This window comes from Leiobunum rupestre, chromosome 10 (genome assembly GCF_980474605.1).
Source record: "Leiobunum rupestre chromosome 10, qqLeiRupe1.1.hap1, whole genome shotgun sequence".
NCBI classification, from domain to species: domain Eukaryota; kingdom Metazoa; phylum Arthropoda; class Arachnida; order Opiliones; family Sclerosomatidae; genus Leiobunum; species Leiobunum rupestre.
This window is the reverse complement of record NC_143393.1, coordinates 10,351,936-10,373,325: the sequence shown is the minus strand read 5'-3', so window position 1 is coordinate 10,373,325 and position 21,390 is coordinate 10,351,936. Positions and strand designations below refer to the sequence as shown.

Below are 21,390 nucleotides of genomic sequence, written 5' to 3'. Positions count from 1 at the left end.
TTTTGTCAAATTACCTTGCAAGTTAAGTCAATAAATGACCTCAACAGCTTATGAATTGGTTTGCCCACCCATCTATCCTGAGGGTGGGCGGTGGCCTCTCTTTAACATAGGATGGTAAATAGTATATCTAACTATAGGAAATCACATGGGCTCAACAGTTTTTATATTAGTTTGCCCACCCGGGTCTCCTGATGGTGGGCGGCATCCACCCTTTCACTTAGGGTGGCAATTTATATATCCAACGATAAGAAATCACAAAGCCTCAAAAGCTTTGTATTAGTTTGCCTACCTGTGTCTACTAAGGGTGTATGGCTTTGCCCATTCGAATACACTGATGTGGAACTAATATTACGGCCTGGGCCTACTTGTTCAGTTACAGATCAACCTTCGTTTCCAACGAGGGTCGAGGCACGGCCCACTGCGCATGCGCTCGCGTTCTCTCGCCCGCTCAAAGAATTTCAAATCAATGCATTGGCGCGAAACACGGCCAACTTTGATTTCTCGCGCATCTCTCGCGCTACAGTGGCCCTCTCATTCGTTGACGTTTCTGTGTTAACCTATGAGCAAAAGATGTGTATGACGTCAGCGCCCCGAGCGGATTATTATTTTTAGAATAGCTTTTACATTGAAGTCAATATAACAACCGAGCGTGGCGCTGACCTCCTACACATAATAGTACAGTTTATAGGAAGAAAATCCTTGCTCGACGAATTTCGACGAATGCGCGTGATCAAAGTTGGCCGTGCGCGAAACAAAAGTTTAGCGATTAGTGTCATCGACGTCCGCCGAGGGCGCTTCGTCCCGACCCTAAAAACGCGTCTTTTTACAACCGATTTAACATCATACTCTATGGTGGGAAACTCAACAACTGATGAGTACGTGCTGCTAAAAAGTACCTAAAAATTCTTAAAGCAAATTTTTTTAATTTTTAAATTATAATTGAAAGTTACGTTTCCATTTATAACTTAAAAAAATAGGTTTCAGTTCAGTTTTTTTCAAATTATTTAGCAAGAAAGTTAACCCTAGATAGTTTTAGTTACAACTTTACCAGAATTAGAATTCTGGCTGTACCTTGTCTTGTAGCCATTTTTCCATACGTATAAACTTAATTATCCTCTAAAGAAACTAAAATGTTTATTTAAGTGGAATTTGTTAATTTTTATTATAAACATGTTCTAAGATTTTCATTGTTTGAACCCTTTTAAGAATAAGTTCCAACATATATTTATATGGTTTTGAATTTCATTTTTCAATAAGTCAATGGATTCACTAGATTATATAAAATATTGAAGCGTAATAATACAGTCAACAGGTAATTTGAAATTAAATAATTTTTATTTGACAATTTAGTTACCCTTACTTAACTAGATTTAGATGCTTTTGTGTTGCGCTGCTTATTGCAAATCTAAAAAAGTGATGAAACTCTGCGAGAAAGATAGCTGAAAATCAGATCACGTGATAATTACAAAATAAATTACACATCAGCATCAAGTGTAGTATGCAGTTTACAGAGGTGGTTTCAATGACACTCATGCTTCAACTTCTGCAAAATTTATCTCTGACAAAATAATTCCACCTTTAGTTTATAATAAACCGGATAATTTCAGCTTGTTACGAGAAACTTAAAGAAGTTAAAAGAACTTACTTTTAAGCCGCCATCAAGAAAGTTTCTCAAAATGTGAAACGTTCAATACAACATTTACGGCAGTCATTCCTGGAAATATGTAAATAATAACTTGGTTTAATCTTCTCCATATTATGGATTGTAAATATTTAAATAATAATTTACTTTCAATTTCTCAGAATAGAATACCGAATATAATTTATTGAACTGGAATATATACAAGCGTGGACGCTTATTGGGCCAGCATCAGCGACAAAGAAATACATTTAAAGCAATGGTTACAATGAGGCACAATGAAAGAAGTACACCGTTGAAGTTCAATCCCAACCCATATGTTTGTCTAATTTGTTTTTAAAAGCACCGACGGAGGAACGCGTTTTAACCAAAGTAGGGAGGGAGTTCCAGTGGTTCACTATCCGCTGAGTGAAGAAATTTCGCAGAATTGTGGAAGCACATAGAGTCTTGAAAATTTTTGGAGCATTTCGGCCACTCCAAGTTATACGAAAAAAAAATGTCCGGGTTGATAGAGTAAAGGCCATGTACAAGTTTGAATGCCTCCACTAGATCCACCCGTAGACGGCGCGATTGCAGTGACTGCGTGCCTAGGCGCTTCAAGCGGTCTTCATATGAAAACCCGCGAAGACGTGAAAACATTTTTGTGGCTTTCCGTTGAACTCGTTCTATAGCATCAGAGTCTTTTATTGAGGTAGGATTGCAAATACTTAAACAATATTCGAGGTGCGGTCTGACGTATGTCTTGAAGAGTATTTTAACCGATTTTTCGTCCAGGCGAGAGAAAGAGCGTTTAAGCAAAAATAGTACACGCGTTGCCCTGGCGACCGCAGCTCGTACGTGGACGGTTGGACCTAAGAGACGTGATACTTCTATCCCCAAATCTCGAACTTGAGCACTGGAGCTCAAAGGTTGCCCCATTGAGAAATAGGCGATCTGTGGGTTCGTTTAGCCGAGGTGCAAGATAGTGGATTTGCCCGCGTTAAAACTCACGCAGTTTTCCTTGGCCCAGGCTTCCACACCGCAGAGATCGTTTTGCAGGTCCTGACAGTCGGCCAGAGAACGGATACGATTACCAAGTTTTCTATCGTCTGCAAACAGTTGTATTTCCGAGTTCTTCACAGTAAGAGGTAGATCGTTGATGAAGATCACAAATAGCACCGGACCCAAGACGGATTCCTGAGGGACCCCGCTCGAGACCGGCTGCCAGGGTGACCTTGAACCTCGGTAGCAGACACGCTGTGAGTGGTCAGATAAAAAGGATCCAATCCCGTTGAGGAGAAGAACTGGGACTTCCAAGGCACGCAGTTTAGACATCAGTAGAGAGTGGGAAACCGTGTCGAACGCCTTCTGAAGATCCAAAAAGATTAGGTCGTAATCGTGACCGTCATTTAGTGCGCTGGACACCGCATCAAAGTTTACCAGGAGGTTGGTAAAGCAGGATCTCCTAAGTAGAAAACCGTGCTGTACATCTGAGAAGAAGCCGCGAGTATCGAGGTGAGATACGAGAGCATCCCGCACTGGAACTTCCAAGGTTTTGCACGGAATACAGGTCAAGCTGATGGGCCGGAATTCTTCCACTCGTCGACTATTTGTTTTTTTTTAGGGGAATGACATCGGCTTGTTTCCCGATGGAAGGCAAGCACCCGTGGATAGCGACTGTTCATATATACAGAGTAGTGGACCGGCCAATATAAAAGTACCCTCCTTTAAAAGGCGAGCATGAATGTCATCCAGCCCGGGGGACTTGTCAACCTTGATGCGTGATAGGTATCGTTTGACCTGTTGACTAGAACTGCAGGAGGTGCTTGAAGATTGGTAATGCGCCCAACATAGGAGAAAAGTGCCTTTGGGTGTGAACCAACTTGGTCAACCAAACGAGTTTCATAGCGAAATTTTGCTCGACGAATATGAGAGACTAAAACGTTGCGATGAACTGAGTACATGTGCCGTGTGTATGATGTACGGTGGGAGATATATCTATGAAAAGCTCGACGTTAAGCCAAAATAAGACCTTGGGTTTCGCTGGACCACCATGGCTCGCGGCGATGTTTATCCTGCTGGTTGGGCGCAGAGATAGTGGTAGGTATGGATTCTGCTCGTGCGGTGAGGATGAAATGGACAAAGAGCATATAATTTACTTCAATGAAGGTTTGGGGGAGATAAGAGTCCAGTCTTAAGCTTGTAGAGCCGCACGATAGAGCTCAAAATCCCCACGCCCATAGATGTATCGAATTGAGGGCTGAGACAAGTTATCCTTTGTCCAAGTCGAAAGGTGCTCAAATTCAAATTGCAGTAGCGCATGGTCGTTTTTTCCCAGTGGGGCTTCAATTTTTAGAGAAGTTAGCGTATCCCACTCGAAGGTGAATACCAAGTCCAGGACGTTCGCATTGTCGGATCCTCTATATCGAGTAGGGTGCGTGACATGCTGCTGCAGAAGAGATTCCTGACATGTTCGTAACAGTTTGCTGTCGAAATAGCGTTTACCTCTAGGAGTGGTACACGTCGTCCAGTCAACTGAGGGTGCATTGAAATCACCAAGAACGGCAGACACGATTCAATTTCTCAGTTATTAAAATATTTACTATTGGCTTAGCTACAGAGTGCCCGCTGACACAGTAGCGATAATTTTTTTCTAGGAACCTTGAATAGCGAGAGCCGCTGACATCTTGGATTTTAAAATATTATTTTCGGCGGGAAAATCAAAAGTAAAATTTTTTAATAAGTTATTATAACGTATAAAAAGAGTTGATTTACCTTTCATTTCCTTGAAAATGCCGATTAATTCTCAATCTTTTCATAATGAATCAAAAACCAACATATCTCCGTAGGATTCAATGTGAAAGAGGGGTTAGATTATAGCGCCACAGCCTACGTAGCGGCCACAAATGGAATTCACTATTTTGGGTTGATTGGGCGGGCCGCTATGGGGCGAGAGAACGCGAGCGCATGCGAAGTGGGCCGTGGTCGAGGCCAGTCCTCCGCTTTACTAAAATCAAATTGCGCAGGAGGGGGGAAGTTATTGTCGGCCATTAGAAATTAGACCTCGCTCACTAAACCGTGTTTTAAGTCTCGTTCGCTTTGGTCACAACCTTCATTCGCTTTGGTCACTTGGTGTAACCTTCGTTCGCTGCACCTAGCTTTGCGCTGCGTTCGCTGTACCCCTTTGTGACGAGCAATAAGCCTTTTGCGAATGAAAAACTCTAACCTAGCGTAGAAGAATATTCCTGTGTCAAAAGCTTGTAAATCTTTTCTTAAAGCTTCCTGAAAAACTAATGAGTAGTTGCGCTGCCACCATGTGTTATTATTTAACTGTTATATAGTCATTAATACCAAATAATTACGAGACAATAGACAGGTTAAGCCACCGCCCGAAAACATGTAGGGGGAACTTGTAAGATTGTAGACTTACCTTTTTGTGTACAGCCTGCACCTTCTACAAGTTCCCTCTACACGTTTTCTGAACATTTTCTGGTGCTGGCTTAACGTCTCTATTGTAAACAGGCACCTCTGTTGAGCGCGTTATAAAATAAGGAGTGTGAGAGCGCACCAAATTCAAACAGTTATACCACATAAATCAACTCCAGGTTTTGCATCTAAAAATAACGCAAACACTTGTTTGAAACACGTTTGTTATTGTCAAGGATTGCCTCTAAACTTCGATTGATAACTTGGATATTTTCGGGAAACAATTAATGTTATCATTCCTTTCTCCAACCGTACATAACCGATGACGTAATTGTTTTTTGTTTTGTTTTTTTAAAGGAAGTTTATTGTTTAAGTAATTGTGTTTATTTTACCGGGCTTTCCTCAGATGGCGCTTGTGTCGTGTCAGTCCTTAAAAATTGGGCCTATTGGCGCCTACTGTTACTATCCTCCTTGGAGCTTGCACCAGGAATCTAAGGGGACTCACTCTTATGAGAGAAGTATGCCTCATTATCGAAACTCCTTAGGCTTAGGATGATTTTTAGAAATGTGAAAGATGAAATAGTCCAAGACAAAATACGTCACGATTTACTAAAACTATTATAAATAGAAGTAAATATCCCTACGCAGTTTAATTTCTACATTTTACATCAAGGTACTCAGTCCATGTGGACTTTTTGTTAGATCATTTACGGAACCATAAGCCAAATGTTTTTACAAAGTTTAAACTTTGGGGGTGCAATTAATTTAATCTTGGTTAAACCCTATATTAAAAAATTAAACTGTTAAATAAAGGGGAACCGATTAAGATACATGCATCCAGTATGAAAAATCATGAAGGAATCAGAATATATCGTATTCGTTCTTTATAACTTTGGTTCAGTCAAGTAATAACAACATCTTTAATATATAAACGTATTGATTACTTTATTAAAAACAAGTGGTAAGACTGTAAGGATGAAAAGATAAAGTTAAATTTAATTAATCTTTTCTGCCTACTCCGAGGAAACACTTGATGTCCTCCGTCTGGTCATCATTCTTTTTCAACAAGGTTTCGTCAAGGTCAAATATTTCAAGTCCCGCTTTCCTTAAACTTCTATTGACAAGAGGTAAATCGAAAGTGAGATGGGGCAAGTTTAAAAAATTTGCACTCATGAACCCAGTTAAAATCAGATACCCCCCTGGCTTCAAGTAATGGGTCATATTCTTGGTACACTGAATGAAATCATCAAACGTAACCGACGCCAACTCTATACACCCACTGCTTAATATAACGTCATACTTGGCATCTTTAGAGTCCAACATTTTGCTCTCCAAGACATCGCATCGAATCACCTCGCGAATTTTGACCTTCAAACGACTTTCAATTGAAATAGCTCCTTCCGCCACATTCCTTCGAAGGCAAAGTGCGGTTATAACGAGGAAAATAAAATTCAATATTAAGAATTTACTCGTGGCCTTCGAGCTTGGCGACGTGTTCAAACAGATGCTTGAATTTCTTGAACGGTAGCTCGCCATTTGTCCGGTAATCTTCCAGGAATTGAAGACTGTCCTCGGAAATATCACTAAAGGTCAAGGTGTCGCATACGCGACTGGCGAAGGCGAGGTGGTGGACAGTTGGTCCGCAACCAACTTCCAAACAGTCACCACCAGTTATAAGTCCTAACAAAGACAACAAAAACCGGAACTACTGTAGTTGACACCAACCAAGTTCTGTCCTCCAAAATATATTTGTTTTCTACCTACCTTTTCGGAATGTTTCTTCCAATTTTCTTAACATGTACAAATCCCAGGCTGGTACTGGTTCAGCATGATTGTAATATTCATCGAGATATTCCGCGGAGTTGAAGTCTTTTTCGTAGTGTCTCCGAAGCTTATTTCTGTGGTAGTCGAACGCCATTTCTAACTTAAGTAATAGATCTTCAACCCGAATGATGGAGTTGAACGCCTACCCAATACTCATCTTTTTTTTATAAGAGTATCTTACGCTTTGATAAGCGGAGTCTTTTTGAAATAGACTACATGGAAAGACTCGAGTCTTGCAAAAGACTATCTTGATATTTTAAACTCAGTTGACCCTAATTCGTTGCTATCATCAATTTGACTATCTACGGCTGAGTGCCGTTTCAGTTATCTCTATTTTTGGGTTCGCGTAGAGGAACTGATAAACGTTTTAAGATTGTTTTTCAACCCTGAAATTACATCAATACTTTATAGTCATATAAAAAGCTTCGTATAAAACTGAAATTTATTTTCAATTTAACAGTGGAACCATATTGAACAAGATAAAATTATTTCCAGGTCATACATACATACAAGAAACTATGTGTAGGCTTACAAGGTATTTCGTAGTAAATCGTTTCCTAATATAAAATAAGCAAATTAACCTTTACAGTTAACACAGAGCCACCTAGCGGGTGACGCGAGAAGTTCATGGAGCTGTTGAATGTTTGTCAGCTAGGGGGCTCCGTATTAATTGAAAATGCTAAGTGAAGTCTCGTTGTAACAATTGAAAGAACTTTGACTTTCGCTGATCAGGGAGTAGTCTTATCGACCGAACTACCAAGAAGTAGAAAATGCTACTGGTTATCCCCGTGAACTCTCGTAGATGGCTTTATATAAATATAAATTATATTACACTACATGTGAAAAGAATTCGAAAGAATATGATGAATACCTTGAGTTTTGTCAATGATAGAGTATTATGTCCTCCATTGGGATGATCATGAGAAGAATCAAGTTGTTTGTGATGTTTCTTATAAGAAATGCAGAACCCAAGGATACAAAAGCTGTTACGAGGACAGCACGTAACCTTATCGGAACAGCAATGGGCGCTTTCGAACTCGCAACAGCCGTATCCACCAGCCTTTGCTGGGCAGCAGGTTTCCCCTGATTAGCACACTTAGTTATATTTCACGCTTTACATATACGACTCTCATCATTTGAAACACTTACTGTCAGGACACATGCCGGTTTTTCCAGGACAATAATGGTTCTTCCCTAACTCCATTTGGGTAGTAAGAGCAAATGTAAATAAAAATAAAAATAATAGAAGATTACGTCGAATCATGATTAGGTTCTGACAATTTGAAAACTATAATGTTAATGAGACGGAACTTGGAAACAAATGACAATGACTTCGCGTCACTTTTATTTTCTTATATTCTAGTTATTCCTGTAATAAGGTAACAGACCATACTTTATGCGGATAACAAATCGCAACTACATGTACCCTTTATCAGTAAGTTGTGTAATAATCATAGCGATATCAAACCCACGCCAACTCTTATCAGCAACTGCTATATTTTTATAAACCTTTCCCAATTACCGCCTGGGTGAGCTTTGTATCATATACATAAAACAAAAATGTATTTATTTATAATTCGGAAGAATGACTATTTTTAGAAGATATTTAGCGTTGCTCCCAATCTCAATCAGCTCTAACACAAGGATGACCAAGACGCGGGCCCGCCGAGTTTTAAATTTCGGGCACAGTAGTCGATAATTATTTGTATTGAGGCCCGCGCTTAAAGGGTTACATGTCAGCCTCGTAAGGGGAGAAACTGGCGCCCCCCCCCCCACATAGCCAGCCCGGATTATGATTTCGATTACCGCCACTAGAGGGCGCACGTCGCGCTAAACGAATGTACGATGACCGCGTAGTATTCTTCCGCGAGTTCGCCAGTCTGTTTTAAACTTTTCGGTTTTAATAATGTCGAGCAATTAAATTAATGGTAATAATAAAATACATGATAAACGAAAAGAAAATCAATCACTAAGACAATTCATTGACCAAGAACAACTTTCCATATTAATTCTAATTAAATTCCAATAAAAGCAAACTAGGCCAAGGTGACAAAAACTTCGTACGTTGCGACCGATAGCGAAATCCGAATTTCCGCGAAATGACCACGTGTTTTGGGGCCTGAGACATATTTCGAAATTGACCCTTGAGCTTGAAAGGTTAGCCACCCAAGGCTTGCTCTAACCGCAAGCTCAATCCCCTTAAAAAAAATAATAAAGCCCAGTTCACACTATATACAATTAAATGGGACACTTAATTGTATCCCACTAATTGTAAGCAAGAAAATTGTAAAGTGTGAACAGAAAAATTGTAACAATAACTCCCACGTTTTCTGTTCACGCTATACAATTTTCTTGCTTACAATTAGTGGGATACAATTAAGTGGTCCAATTAAATGTATAGTGTGAACTGGGCTTTAGTCTGCTAGCTCATTGGTTCCTTAAAACGTATGACATCCCCCGCGATTGAGACACACGCCGACCAAAGAATATAAAGCCCCAGGAATGGAAGGTGTAGCTCCGTCTAGTGGAACTTTTGCGCCTCTCGTTTTAAAAGATAGACCGGGTTGAGTTAACCGTTTCCGGTTATTCTGATTCGCTCTGCCGGAAGTTTCTAATGCAACCAAAACACGCGGCCAATAATATCAATCCTTCCATTCCTGGGGCTTTATATTCTTTGCGCCGACAACCTTTTTCCTTTCCCACCCTCTCGTGCTACGGTAAATTAGACCATGGTGGCCGCAGATCGTCATAACAAAGATGTTTTCTCTAGAATAAATAAATTATTTTTTCCTATGCCTAAGAACATGCAAATTATTAATAATATATTTTAGAAATATTTTTAATTATAAAAATCAGCAAGATACAAGGTGAATTTATTTAATAATGAAAGTGGTTAGTTCAATTGATGCGTTAAGGAAAAAGATTAACAAAATATTTAAGTATCCCTTTACGTCTGTTTGCAGGACGATAATCTTCATATTTATAGAACCCAGGAAATGTTTTCGCCTAGTACATAAATACATAATATTAGTTAAAAGATAAAAAGCGTGTTATTAACCAAATATAAACACCTACTTGGAGGTTAGTCCATTTAATTTGACTATTGCATGTTTGATGTTTTAAATCGCAAGTTGATCCACTAGGACAACAGCTGTTTCCGTTATTACAACACACGCCATTCGGGAATGGGCAACATACGACTGAACCATCGGAGCCTTCGCAGCATGTTTCAGTTTCAGGGCATGTCTGCATTGAACCACGTCTATTCAAGTTATACATTTTTAAACCGAAATGGCGAAAATTTTTACCCGTCCGCCGGGGCACTCGTTGCTTTTTGGTTTTTCGGATTTGAACAAAACTGCCGATGAGTTCTGATTTGGCAAAATGCAAACGTCACCAAGTATACAAATATATAGAAATTTGCAACAGTGTTTCTTATCTAAAATTTAAAATTTTTTACGTTAAAGATTTTGTTCCAGAAATCAGAGAAAAAGCGTGAGGTGTATCTACCCGAGCAACAAGATCCTAAGGAATACGGACAGCAACCATATCCTCCTTAAATTTAGAAATTTCAACGTATTTAGGGTCAAAGACATTGTAATCCAATCTGAGAAAAACTTGGAGAAAATTAACGTACCTGATTCGATGGGACAACATGTATTATCTAAGTACATGAACAAATTAATACTTGAAGTCTACGACAGCTCAACATACGTTTCATAATTTATCGCTTACCTCCGGGACACTGAGAACCATCAGGGCAAACAGTATTACTACCATTTTTAATTCCACTTACTTGAACCAAAATTACTCCAAAAATGGCCAAACCAAGGCTAGTAAGAACCATCCTGAGTACGATTGATTGATTGATTGATTGACTATTTCCCAAACTGTAAACTCTCCTTTTATACTAAGCATAGTAGGCAAATAGAATGTGTAATACGGAACTGGATTTTAAAATAGGTAAATGTCTAGTTAGGACGCGATTAGATTTCAATTAGAAAATAAAAACTCGACATTATCTGTTTTTTTTTTAAGATTGACTATGTGTTATATGCGTAGTTGCGTTCGTACTATGTAAAATATTCGTGATTGTCTAATGACTTTATTGATATTTATGAAACCACCAATAAAGAAAAGATTTTATGAAAAAACTGTAAAAACAACGTCAAATACAGTTAATAGCGGTAAGATGAATTTTACACCATGGGTACTGGAGTTGCAGGGTATTTGGTAGACCATGGAACAGAGAAAGAACCCCTATTACACTGACCTCCTTCGCAAGATGTCCCAGATGGACAGCAATGAATCTATTCGTTGGCATTAAAATTTTGCATGATATTTTCTCACGATAAATTCCACTGGTTTTTAACTATACCTGGTCGTTACAACAAACTGCTTCTGGCATTGGACAACATCCCCAATCTCCAGCGGCCAATTTGCAACAAGTGTTGTCATCCGGGCATTGGTATTCGCCACCGGGACATACCACATTCTTCACTTCATGGCGGGGAATGGGTGTTGCTGGCATCTTCTTAGTCATCGGCGTTGAGTTAGTTGATGATTGGCACCTACCCTCTCCACAAGTGTCTCCCGATGGACAGCAATGAATCTATTCGTTGACATTAACATTTCCCACGATACATCCCACGATTTATTCTATATATTTATAACCATACCTGGTCAGGACAACAAACTGCTTGTGGCAAAGGACAGCATCCCCAATCTCCACTGGCCAATTTGCAACATGTGTTGTCGTCAGGGCATTGAAATTCGCCACCTGGACACACCACAACACCCAAAATTGGATTGGCCAAGTTCTGTCAATATTATGAAAGATTACAATATTTCAAATAACGATGTTAAACACACCGCAATTACCTCACTTATCACATTCTGACCACGACCTTTAAAAAAATATATTAAGTACATACAAAAACAACTCAATAAATGGAATAAAACAATTAGCTTACTATCAAATTTGTTTGGCAAGATTGTCGAAGACGAAGAATAAAACGACAAAATAAAAACTAATAAATGCGAACAAAGACCAAATCTAACCATGATAGCTTTTGGAAAATTATTCAGTTTCAAAAATGAAGTTCTTTGATATCGGGCGCCGACCGAACACTAAAATTTTACTTTTGCTTTACAATCAGAGCCAATGCCTTCTTCCTCATTCTGTTCCCTCCCGAAAAACCCCCTTCCAAGAAATAACTCAACCCATGATTAGATAAACGAAGACCACTTGAAACAGTATACTTCTGTCTACAACACAACCGGTACATAGTTCAGATCGCCCACTCTATCTCAAGAGAGAGAGAGAAGGGAAAAGATGGCACAGTAACGTCATTTTAGCGCTCTGCCATTGGCTTTCATTTTCTCCCATTCGAATAAATAAATTAAGCTTCAAAATGGCGGTTGAACTTTTGTAACGATGGACTTGCCACTACGGAAAAAAACAAGATGTCACGGATATTTAAGTACACACAATCTCTCCAAATTTAAATATATTTTGAACATTAAATTTACTTAAATTTTCAATCATCTTGTACATTAACTTCACAAAGAGGAATTTTGTCGTAAATGTGCGTTTTCATTTACATTAAAAACAATATCACAATCACCCTGCGTTTAACATAACTAACCCACTAAACATTAACAACCAAAGAGTAATTTTAACTCCAAAACCCATGACCACGCTTTATTAATCAACCTGTCTATTAATTATGAACAATATTGCAATCAACCTGTACATTAAATTAATAAGCGAAGTATAACAACTTAAGTGTAAATTTCACCAAAATTTCAACTACCCTGTAAAATAACTCAATTACCCTTTCCTTTATCATAATCAGGGCACTAATTCTTAAGAACCACAAATAATTTAATTACAACCTGTTCATTAGGATCAATATTTCAATAACCCTGTACATTAACTTGATAAGCGCACTATAACCACCTATAAAGGTAATTTTTACCAAAAGCAGCACTTTCTCAACAAACTAGTGCATTAAGAACGGTCTTAATCACCTTGTCATTCATCCAGTTAAAAATCAAATTTGATCTATCATAACAAACATACGGTGCCCTTAAAAGCACGCCGAAAGTTGTGAAAACCTTTAATAATTTGTTAAAGAACTAAAAATAAAACAAGTTGTCGCGAGAAAATATTAAGGCGCCAGATTGTCTGGAAGTAAAATTTCCACTAATGTATTTGTCTATTTTCTTGTATAGTTATAAGCCGAAATATCTTACCCATTGTACGCGCCCCCGTGAATTGCAACACGAGGGTCAAGGTGGGAAAAGTGCAGCGTCACGGGTTGGAAGGGAAAGATTTAGACATTCTTTCCACCAGTGGCGCCACCTGACCCCTTGGTCCCTCTCCCCCCTCTTGTAAATCTATAAATACCTCCTCCGCAAAAATGTAACCACTGTCTCTTTCTAAAATTCTCTCATGAGTCATGACTTGACGCGAAATAAAATGTTTCTTTTTCACCAACATCGTTATTATTTAACTATACTTTAAGTCCCTAATCTAGCAGGCAAAAGTAAACCTAGCGTTTTTCAGTCGGCGCTATGGTAAAAATAATTAGCTCTCCCAACCCCGGTAGTTCCTAAAACTAAAAACTACATGGTGCCGGAAACAAGGGAAGTAAAACCAGATTAGGGAATAGTTATCGAGAGAAAAATAAAGATCCGATACTCAGGAGATCTTTCAACAAAAATCTAATTAACCAGCCCAGACTACGGGAATCAGCGGATCCAATACTTGAGGATCAACCAGCCCAGACTACGGGAACCTAAACTACAATGCCGGATCCAGCTCAACAGCCCGACCAGGCGAAGGCGAAACGTGAAGCCCAGTTGATGAATCTAAAGTCATCACGCAAAATCGTTAGATGTCTCGTTACTAGACAAATAACTTCAATCGAGACCCTCATTAACGATTCACACACCACTGCGGAGGATCTAGACGACGCGATCCTGATACTACAACAAAAGGAGGCCGACCTAATTCAATACGACTCCAAAATAGTGGTACTCATCGACAACGATGAGGATATGGAGAGAGATATACAGACAGCCTACGAAACATACAGGGAAAAAATCACTTTAATCACCAGAAAAGCCCAGCGCCAAATCCGGAAACTCAGTGATGTAACCGGCAGTGCGGTTCTCACGAATAACGGCGGTATCGGCTCAGCAAATACTATCGGCGGCGGTACCGGCTCCACATTGCCCGCAAATACTACCGGCGGCGGTACCGGCACTACAATCTCCATCAACGGCGCTACCGGCCTTACGAACCACATTAACGGCGGTACCGGCTCTACGAACTCCATTAACGGCAGTACCGGCTCTACAATCTCCATCAACGGCGGTACCGGATCTACAAACCCCATCAATGGCGGAACCGGACTTACGAGCCCCAACACTGCAGGATCAACCGGAACAAACGCATCATTCCAGACGGGGACGAAACTACCTACACTCGTCCTTCAGAAGTACAACGGAGACATCACCCAATTCAACAGTTTTTGGAATCAATTTAAGACCGCAATCCATGATAATGTGAGTTTACCAAAAGTTGAAAAATTCAACTACTTATTGTCTTATTTAGAAGGCAACGCTAAGTTAGCTTTAGCGGGATTGTACGCGTCAAATGAAACGTACGACGAAGCCATCAAAATTCTAGATAATCGATTTGGGCGTACCGATTTAATTATTCATACTCACATGAGTAAATTGCTTAACATGGAACCCGTTAGAAAAGTTAACGATCATAAAGCACTCCGGCGACTATTTGACTCTCGTGAACTTAATATCAGAAGTCTGAGGTCGCTCGGTGTGAGCACGGTCGCTAACGGTACATTTTTATGCCCCACGTTATTAAAATGTCTTCCTGACGAAATAAGACTCGAATACAGTAGGAAGCACGTGAAAGATGCTAATTGGAATGTAGATGCTCTATTAGAGTTTTTAAAACAAGAAGTAGAAAGCCGAGAAACTTCGGCCCTTTTAGGCGCGGGGGTTTCTAATAATTTCAAGGAGTATAATTCCTATAATTTAAACGAAAATCAGTCTAAAAAACCCTTTAAATATGCAAATTCAGCTTCGGCGCTCACTACCGTTGTAGAAAAACCTAATTTCCAAAACAGCAGAAATAATACTAATTATGGGGACAACATTTATTGCGTATTTGGCCAAGAAAATTCCCACAAAAGCTTTAATTGCGTTAAACACTCTCTAGAAAGAAAAAGGCAAATGATTAGGGACCAACAAAGGTGTTATATCTGTCTCAAGGTCTCTCATCAAATGCAAAATTGTTACTCCAAATTTAAAAATTGCCGCAAATGTAAGAGAAGGCATCATTTCGCGCTATGTGAACAAAACGAAGTGAATAAAGGGTTGGATAACAATAGCGAAATGGGGAAAGACGACGAGAAAGCTTCAGCCAACGTAGCTTGCGCCAAGGCATCAATCGGGGAAGGGGGGAAAACCGTACTACTGCAAACGGCCCTCGCCATAGCTAGACCTCCCAATAATTCGGAGGGGGTGGAAATCCGATGTTTGTTAGATACTGGGGCTCAAGCTTGCTTTATACGACAAGATTTATCGAAAAAACTAGAATTACCCATCGTGGGAAGAATTGAAATAGAAATAAGTAAATTTGGATCGAAAAGTACTTCGCAAGATATTCGAAATAAAGTTAGGTTAACTTTATAAAATACGCGCAACCCTAAACAAAGGGTAGAAATTATCGCCATTGAGGTTCCGTACGTTTGTAATGCCGTAACGTCTCTAAACTGTGAGGAAGTAGAAAATTACATGCAAATGAAAGGCCTACAATTAGCCGATAGACCTAGTAAAAAATTGATGGATAGCTCTAGCATGGACGTCCTTATTGGAGGAGATTACTATTACGCGATAGTGACCGGAAAGATCGAAAGATTTAGTTCAAGACTAGTGGCGCTAGAAACTTGTTTCGGATGGACCGTACAAGGTCCCTGCGGAGAAAAAGAAGGGGGAATTGGAGTACACTGCAACCAAATCAGCGATCTCCGAATTATCGTAACCGAAAGGGAAATTTCCAAAACAATGGAAAAACATTGGACTTTAGAAAGCATGGGTATAGAAGATGGGGAACAAACAAATATGGATCTAAAGAATTCCGAAATAGTGGAAAATTTCAACCGTGAAATTAAAATGATTGACGGTAGATATCACGTAACGTTTCCCTGGAAAACTGATAAATTAGCGTTACCAGATAATTTAGGACAGGCCACTATTAGGGGAAATAGCTTGATTAAAAAATTTAATAAAGACCCAGTATTGTACGAAGAATGCAAGGCGACAATTACGTTTAGGAATAGTCGAGAAGGTCCCCCAACCGGAAATAAAACCCCCGGGCACGTATTATCTCCCACCACAGGCGGTAAAACGCGACAGCGTCACGACTAAGGTGAGAGTGGTTCTAGATGGCTCCTCACACGCTAAGGGCGCACCCTCGTTGAATGACCTATTATTCAGCGGACCTAACTTAAACCCCGACTTACTACTAATTTTGTTGAGGTTTAGAATTCATAAAATCGCGTTTATAGCAGATATAGAAAAGGCGTTCTTACAAATCGCGCTATCAGAAAACGAAAGGGACTCCGTGAGGTTTTTGTGGTATAACGAGGACTCGAGTAACAAACTAATGGAAAATCATTTTATCCATCTTCGAATGACACGCGTGCCATTCGGAATCACCGCTAGTCCATTTTTACTGGCAAATACTATCAAATACCACATTCACCACACGAAGGAGGCCGATAAAAAGGCGGTAACAACCCTGGACCGCGATTTATACGTAGACGATCTAACGGGAGGGGACAAAAGTGTCAGCGAAGCGTTTGACCTATCAGTAAACGTCAACAAGCTAATTAGCAGCGCTAACATGAACTTTCGTAAATGGCAAACGAACTCTCCCGAATTAAGAGCCCTCTGGGGTAAGAAAAAACAAACCCGAAAACACGTTCCTTTATTCGAGGGAAAAGAAAACCCGGGTAATCTAAAAGTATTAGGATTAAAATGGTTAACGGACGAAGATACGTTTTCATTTAATTTGGATGCCCTAATGGACATACTACAAGACATTAGGCCCACGAAGAGACACGTCTTAAGCGCGATGGCCAGAATATTTGACCCTATAGGAGTCTTGGGCCCCTTTACAATTAGGGCCAAAATAATTTTCCAAAAATTATGGGAAAAACAATTAACCTGGGACCAAGAAATTACGGGGGAACTTCGCGATGAATTTAGGGTTTGGTACAGTGAGCTCCCACTCCTACGTAACGTTAGGTTATCTAGACACTATTTTAAAGGGAACGGTAACGTCACTGAATTAGAAATACATACCTTTTGCGACGCTAGCCAAAGCGCGTACGCCACTACAATATATGTCCGTTACGTAACTAGTTCCGAAGAAATAGGAGTCTCATTCGTAGCCTCCAAAACAAGAGTAGCACCCCTCAAGAAATTGACTATACCTCGTTTAGAATTAATGGGCTGCGTCCTTGGTGCCAGATTAACGAACTACATCAGAGACGTATTTTCGAATCTAAATGTTAAGAATTATCTGTGGACAGATTCCACAATCGCTTTACACTGGCTTAAAGACGCTCCTACTAATTGGAAGCCTTTCGTTAGCAAAAGGGTATTAGAAATTGGAAAATTCACCAATCCTGGGGATTGGAATCACTGTCCTGGATTGCAAAATCCCGCAGACATCCCGACAAGGGGAATTTCAGCTGAAAAACTAAACGCCCACGAAATGTGGGAGGGAGGTCCGAGGTGGCTTCGAGAGCCCAAGACGCAGTGGCCCAGTGATAACCAAGAAGAGCGACAGGTAGATAAAGACGAGCTAGACAGGGAAAGGCGCGCTCACGCTTTAGTAATAAGCTTCGCCCAAAAACCTAGTCTTGATAAGATAATAAATTTAAACAGATTTAGCTTGTTGGATAAGGCTCTTCGAGTCACGGCGTACGTCCTAAGAAATGTAGATCGTACCCATAAACCAAAAAGACAAATAGGCCCAATAACCGCGGAGGAAATGGCAGCGGCCGAAATTAAGTGGATTAAATGCATCCAAGAAAAAACCTACGGCGAGGAACTTACGGCGTTAAAAAACAAACAAACGGTAAAACCATCCTCAAAAATTTCACTTCTCTATTATAGACTTATGGTGTAGCCGATACTGCCGCTGCCGTATTCCACATAATAGTCCATGGAAAATAAAATAAAAAAACACTGAACCTTAAATAAATTAGGAGGCAGCTGAATTTTGGTAGGCTGGTAGTATATGACTAGTTAAGCAAAACCTGAAAAGTCCCCATGATTCCGAGCGCCGCTCCCAGTTTTACGCCCCCCTCAAGTTGGGAAATCATCGATTTTGATGTACACACTAATTTCGGAACGGCACTAGATAGAGACAGCGCCGGCCCTAGCCCTTGGTCAGGGTAGAGCGAGATATTGTTTTCTATTGTTGCCACGCCGCCCCGCGCCTCTCAAAGGGAATTTTGGCGCCCCTTTCCACCTGGCCGCTGTCGTGGCGCCTAGAGCGACCGCTCCACTGGCTCTACCCTAGGGCCGGCGCTGGATAGAGAGATAAATGAGCATTCGTTTTCAAGGTCATAGCCTATGCTACCATTTATTATTAAATGAAAAAACTGTATCTCTAACGGTTTGGCGGGAAAAATTAATATACAGGGTGTTAACTAGAAAACCATACAGAGCCAATTACTCAAAATGAGTTTTATTTAAGACCATTTACCCCTGGACTGCAATGAAGATAGTCGTTGTTGTTAGGCTAGTGTCGCCGCAACCCCAACGCCACCATCGTTATTTAGAGGCAACTCTCGTCCACAAGGGAATTCGGACTGAAAAAACGCGTTCACTTCGCGCTCCTTTCGTTCATAGCGTCGCCCTCCTCTCCCGACATTTTACTCGGTCGCCCCGCGAGTCGTGACCAATTTTTACCCGTTATTTACGGCGTCAAGGCTTAAAACACATGGTAAAGTTTATTGAAATTCCACCTAAAACGTTTTGGGAACTTATTGAAGGTATGTTTAATCATGAATTTTCGAATTTTTTTAGGAAATGTTTTCTAATCATTTTTATCATGGTGTTAGATTAGAGCTCGGCGAAACAGATAAATTAACCGCTAAAGTTTTGATTAACCATAAAAATTACGGTTAACTGTTTATCCATGGATATTATCCACGGCTATATAGCAATTTAATAATTAACGATAATTTTCGTTTGTGGATAAAAATAAATAAAGTGATTATTTCTTATCCAAACGCCGAGCTCTGTGTTAGATACTCGTCCACCCGCTAGAAATGAATAGGAGCCCCGTCCCGAGTTCGAGAAAAACAGCGGAAGAGAGCGCGAATCGTGCGCCTCCTAAAGAAGGGGGATAAAAAAAGGGGGGTTGCTGCATGTTTGTGGATTACTTTCGCGGATTTTCTCCACTTGGTGGTGTTTTGTAGCGGACACTCTGAAATTGGAGTTATAACGTTGGCATTGTAGTCCAGGGGTAAATGGTCTTAGGTTTTATGTAAGAATTTGAAATTTTTAGGTTGCATAGAGCGTGCCGGAGGACAAATGACAATGAAAATTTCAATAACCTTGAAACAGGTCTTCAAGGTCACTCAAAATGTATCTCGAGAACCATTAGGATTAGAAGAATGGTTCTAATTAGAAATGCGTTCCACGTCTTATTTTAAGTCTAAACAGCTTTGACCCGATCTAATTTGAACAAGGAGAAGCCGAGAAATGTTAGACCAAAAAACAATGGGTCCTGTGTGGTATTCTAATCAAGATATGGCATAAGGGCTTATAAATCGAAAACTACCAGATCTAAGGGATGAAAGTTATCGTTACACACTAAAGCGAGTGGAGAAGTTTGAAATTTTCAAATTAGGATTACCTTAGTTCAAGGTCATTCCAAATTTATCTCGAGAACGATTATGATTAGAAGAATGGTTCCAATTAGATAAATGCGCGCCAGTGGCGCATTAACAACCACTTGGGCCCCTAGGCTTAGCTTTATTTGGGTCCCCCTTGACCTTGGGAAACTTGTCGCGCCCACTGCATAATCCGCCACTGATGCGCTCTAATGTCAAATTACCATTTACCCGGGTAAATAAAACTCCAAAATAAGCGTTAGTTGATTAAAGATGTACCGACTATTTTTATTAAGTTTTAAACACAAGATAAACTAAATTTAAATAAATAAGCAACTAATAAACGTAAGAATAATTTACAAATATTTTGATTAATAAATAAAGAAAAAAACTAAAGATTAACTTTCAATTAATAATAAAGTGTTCAAAAATACCTCCCATTGGCTACTACGCATGCTTGAGCTCGTGTGACAACCGAGTTCATCGTATTCTCTAGAATTTCTTCGGTGACATCGCCAAATTCTTGACCAGTTCTTTCACGAAGAGTTTCATCGTTTATGGAGTGAAATAAACTTTTTCTTAAAAAAATCCAATGATGTTAATTCTGGAGAACAAGGCGGCCATTTAGGTGGTCCGTTATTGTCGATCCATTTATTGCGAATATGCAAATCAATTTATTCTTTCGATGTTCGATTTCTATGTCGTCCGGCGCCGTTATATTGATACCAGACTATAGGATATTCTTTTTTTTTTTGAGGTTCTCTAAAAATTCCACTACCTCATTTTGCAATAAAGGTAGGTAGATTACTCCATTCATCCTTAAAATGAAAACTGGACCAGCCACTCGGTGGTTTAATATTCCAGCCCATACGTTTAGGCTAAACGTCTCTGGGTGTGAGGTCGGCATTTTGAAGCGGGGGTTCTGCGGCTATCCCAATAATGCGTGTCGTGGACGTTGACTAAAAGAATGTCCCCATGAAACTGACGGTCTACTGCTATTTGACCTAGCAACCAGTTACTGTGATACAAACGGGCGTTTTCATCGGCAGCCTTAAGTCCTTGATGAAGATGGACGTGGTAGGCGTGCGCGTGGTTTCTCTTGATAATTTCCGAAACGTAAACATTCGAAAATCCCAATCCTGCCTGAGCTTCTCTCGTACTACGTCGGGGATATGCATTAAAATACTCTAAGACATCGACGTTTAACATTGTAAGTTGCCTGCTTGGTTTTGTGGTCATACGTTACCATTGCCACTTCCTGTTAAAACCCCTCACAGTTCGTAAAATACTTGTGTGAGATGGTAGAAGGTTTGGAGAGTTCCGTCGGTACGACTTTAATCAATTAACTCATATTTTGGAGTTTTATTTACCCCGGGTAAAAGGTACTTGGACTTAAAAAGCCTTGGCGTGCATTTATCTAATTGGAACCATTCTTCTAAACATAATGGTTCTCCAGATAAAATTGGAATGACCTTGAACTAATGTTTCAAGGTAATCCTAATTTGAAAATTTCGAACTCTCTCACTCGGTTTGGTGTGTAGCAATAATTTTCATCCCTTAGATCTGGTA

The 21,390-nt window shown here is 39.9% G+C and overlaps 4 protein-coding genes across 4 annotated transcripts; all 4 read right to left on the bottom strand.

Annotated features, from left to right (window-relative positions):
- Positions 1 to 5,963: 5,963 nt before the first annotated feature.
- On the bottom strand, positions 5,964 to 7,118 carry LOC149923622 (indolethylamine N-methyltransferase-like). The gene is made up of 3 exons (XM_090159884.1): positions 6,809 to 7,118; positions 6,514 to 6,724; positions 5,964 to 6,455 (listed from the first exon to the last, which is right to left on the bottom strand). The coding sequence occupies exons 1-3, from the start codon at positions 6,960 to 6,962 to the stop codon at positions 6,044 to 6,046; spliced, it is 777 nt and encodes a 258-aa protein (XP_090016010.1). The 5' UTR covers positions 6,963 to 7,118; the 3' UTR covers positions 5,964 to 6,043.
- A 174-nt stretch (positions 7,119 to 7,292) lies between these two features.
- LOC149923621 (uncharacterized) lies at positions 7,293 to 8,217 on the bottom strand. The gene is made up of 3 exons (XM_090159886.1): positions 8,018 to 8,217; positions 7,740 to 7,951; positions 7,293 to 7,674 (listed from the first exon to the last, which is right to left on the bottom strand). The coding sequence occupies exons 1-3, from the start codon at positions 8,130 to 8,132 to the stop codon at positions 7,642 to 7,644; spliced, it is 360 nt and encodes a 119-aa protein (XP_090016012.1). The 5' UTR covers positions 8,133 to 8,217; the 3' UTR covers positions 7,293 to 7,641.
- Positions 8,218 to 9,689: 1,472 nt separating this feature from the next.
- Positions 9,690 to 10,889, bottom strand: LOC149923620 (progranulin-like). Its single transcript, XM_090159885.1, has 6 exons — positions 10,604 to 10,889; positions 10,506 to 10,532; positions 10,379 to 10,423; positions 10,177 to 10,307; positions 9,944 to 10,114; positions 9,690 to 9,874 (listed from the first exon to the last, which is right to left on the bottom strand). Exons 1-6 carry the CDS (start codon positions 10,713 to 10,715, stop codon positions 9,779 to 9,781), a joined length of 582 nt encoding a protein of 193 aa, XP_090016011.1. The 5' UTR covers positions 10,716 to 10,889; the 3' UTR covers positions 9,690 to 9,778.
- Positions 10,890 to 10,957: 68 nt separating this feature from the next.
- Positions 10,958 to 21,030, bottom strand: LOC149923619 (progranulin-like). Its single transcript, XM_090161642.1, has 6 exons — positions 20,706 to 21,030; positions 17,273 to 17,350; positions 11,750 to 11,775; positions 11,548 to 11,688; positions 11,247 to 11,480; positions 10,958 to 11,178 (listed from the first exon to the last, which is right to left on the bottom strand). Exons 1-6 carry the CDS (start codon positions 21,028 to 21,030, stop codon positions 11,068 to 11,070), a joined length of 915 nt encoding a protein of 304 aa, XP_090017768.1. The 3' UTR covers positions 10,958 to 11,067.
- Positions 21,031 to 21,390: the final 360 nt, after the last annotated feature.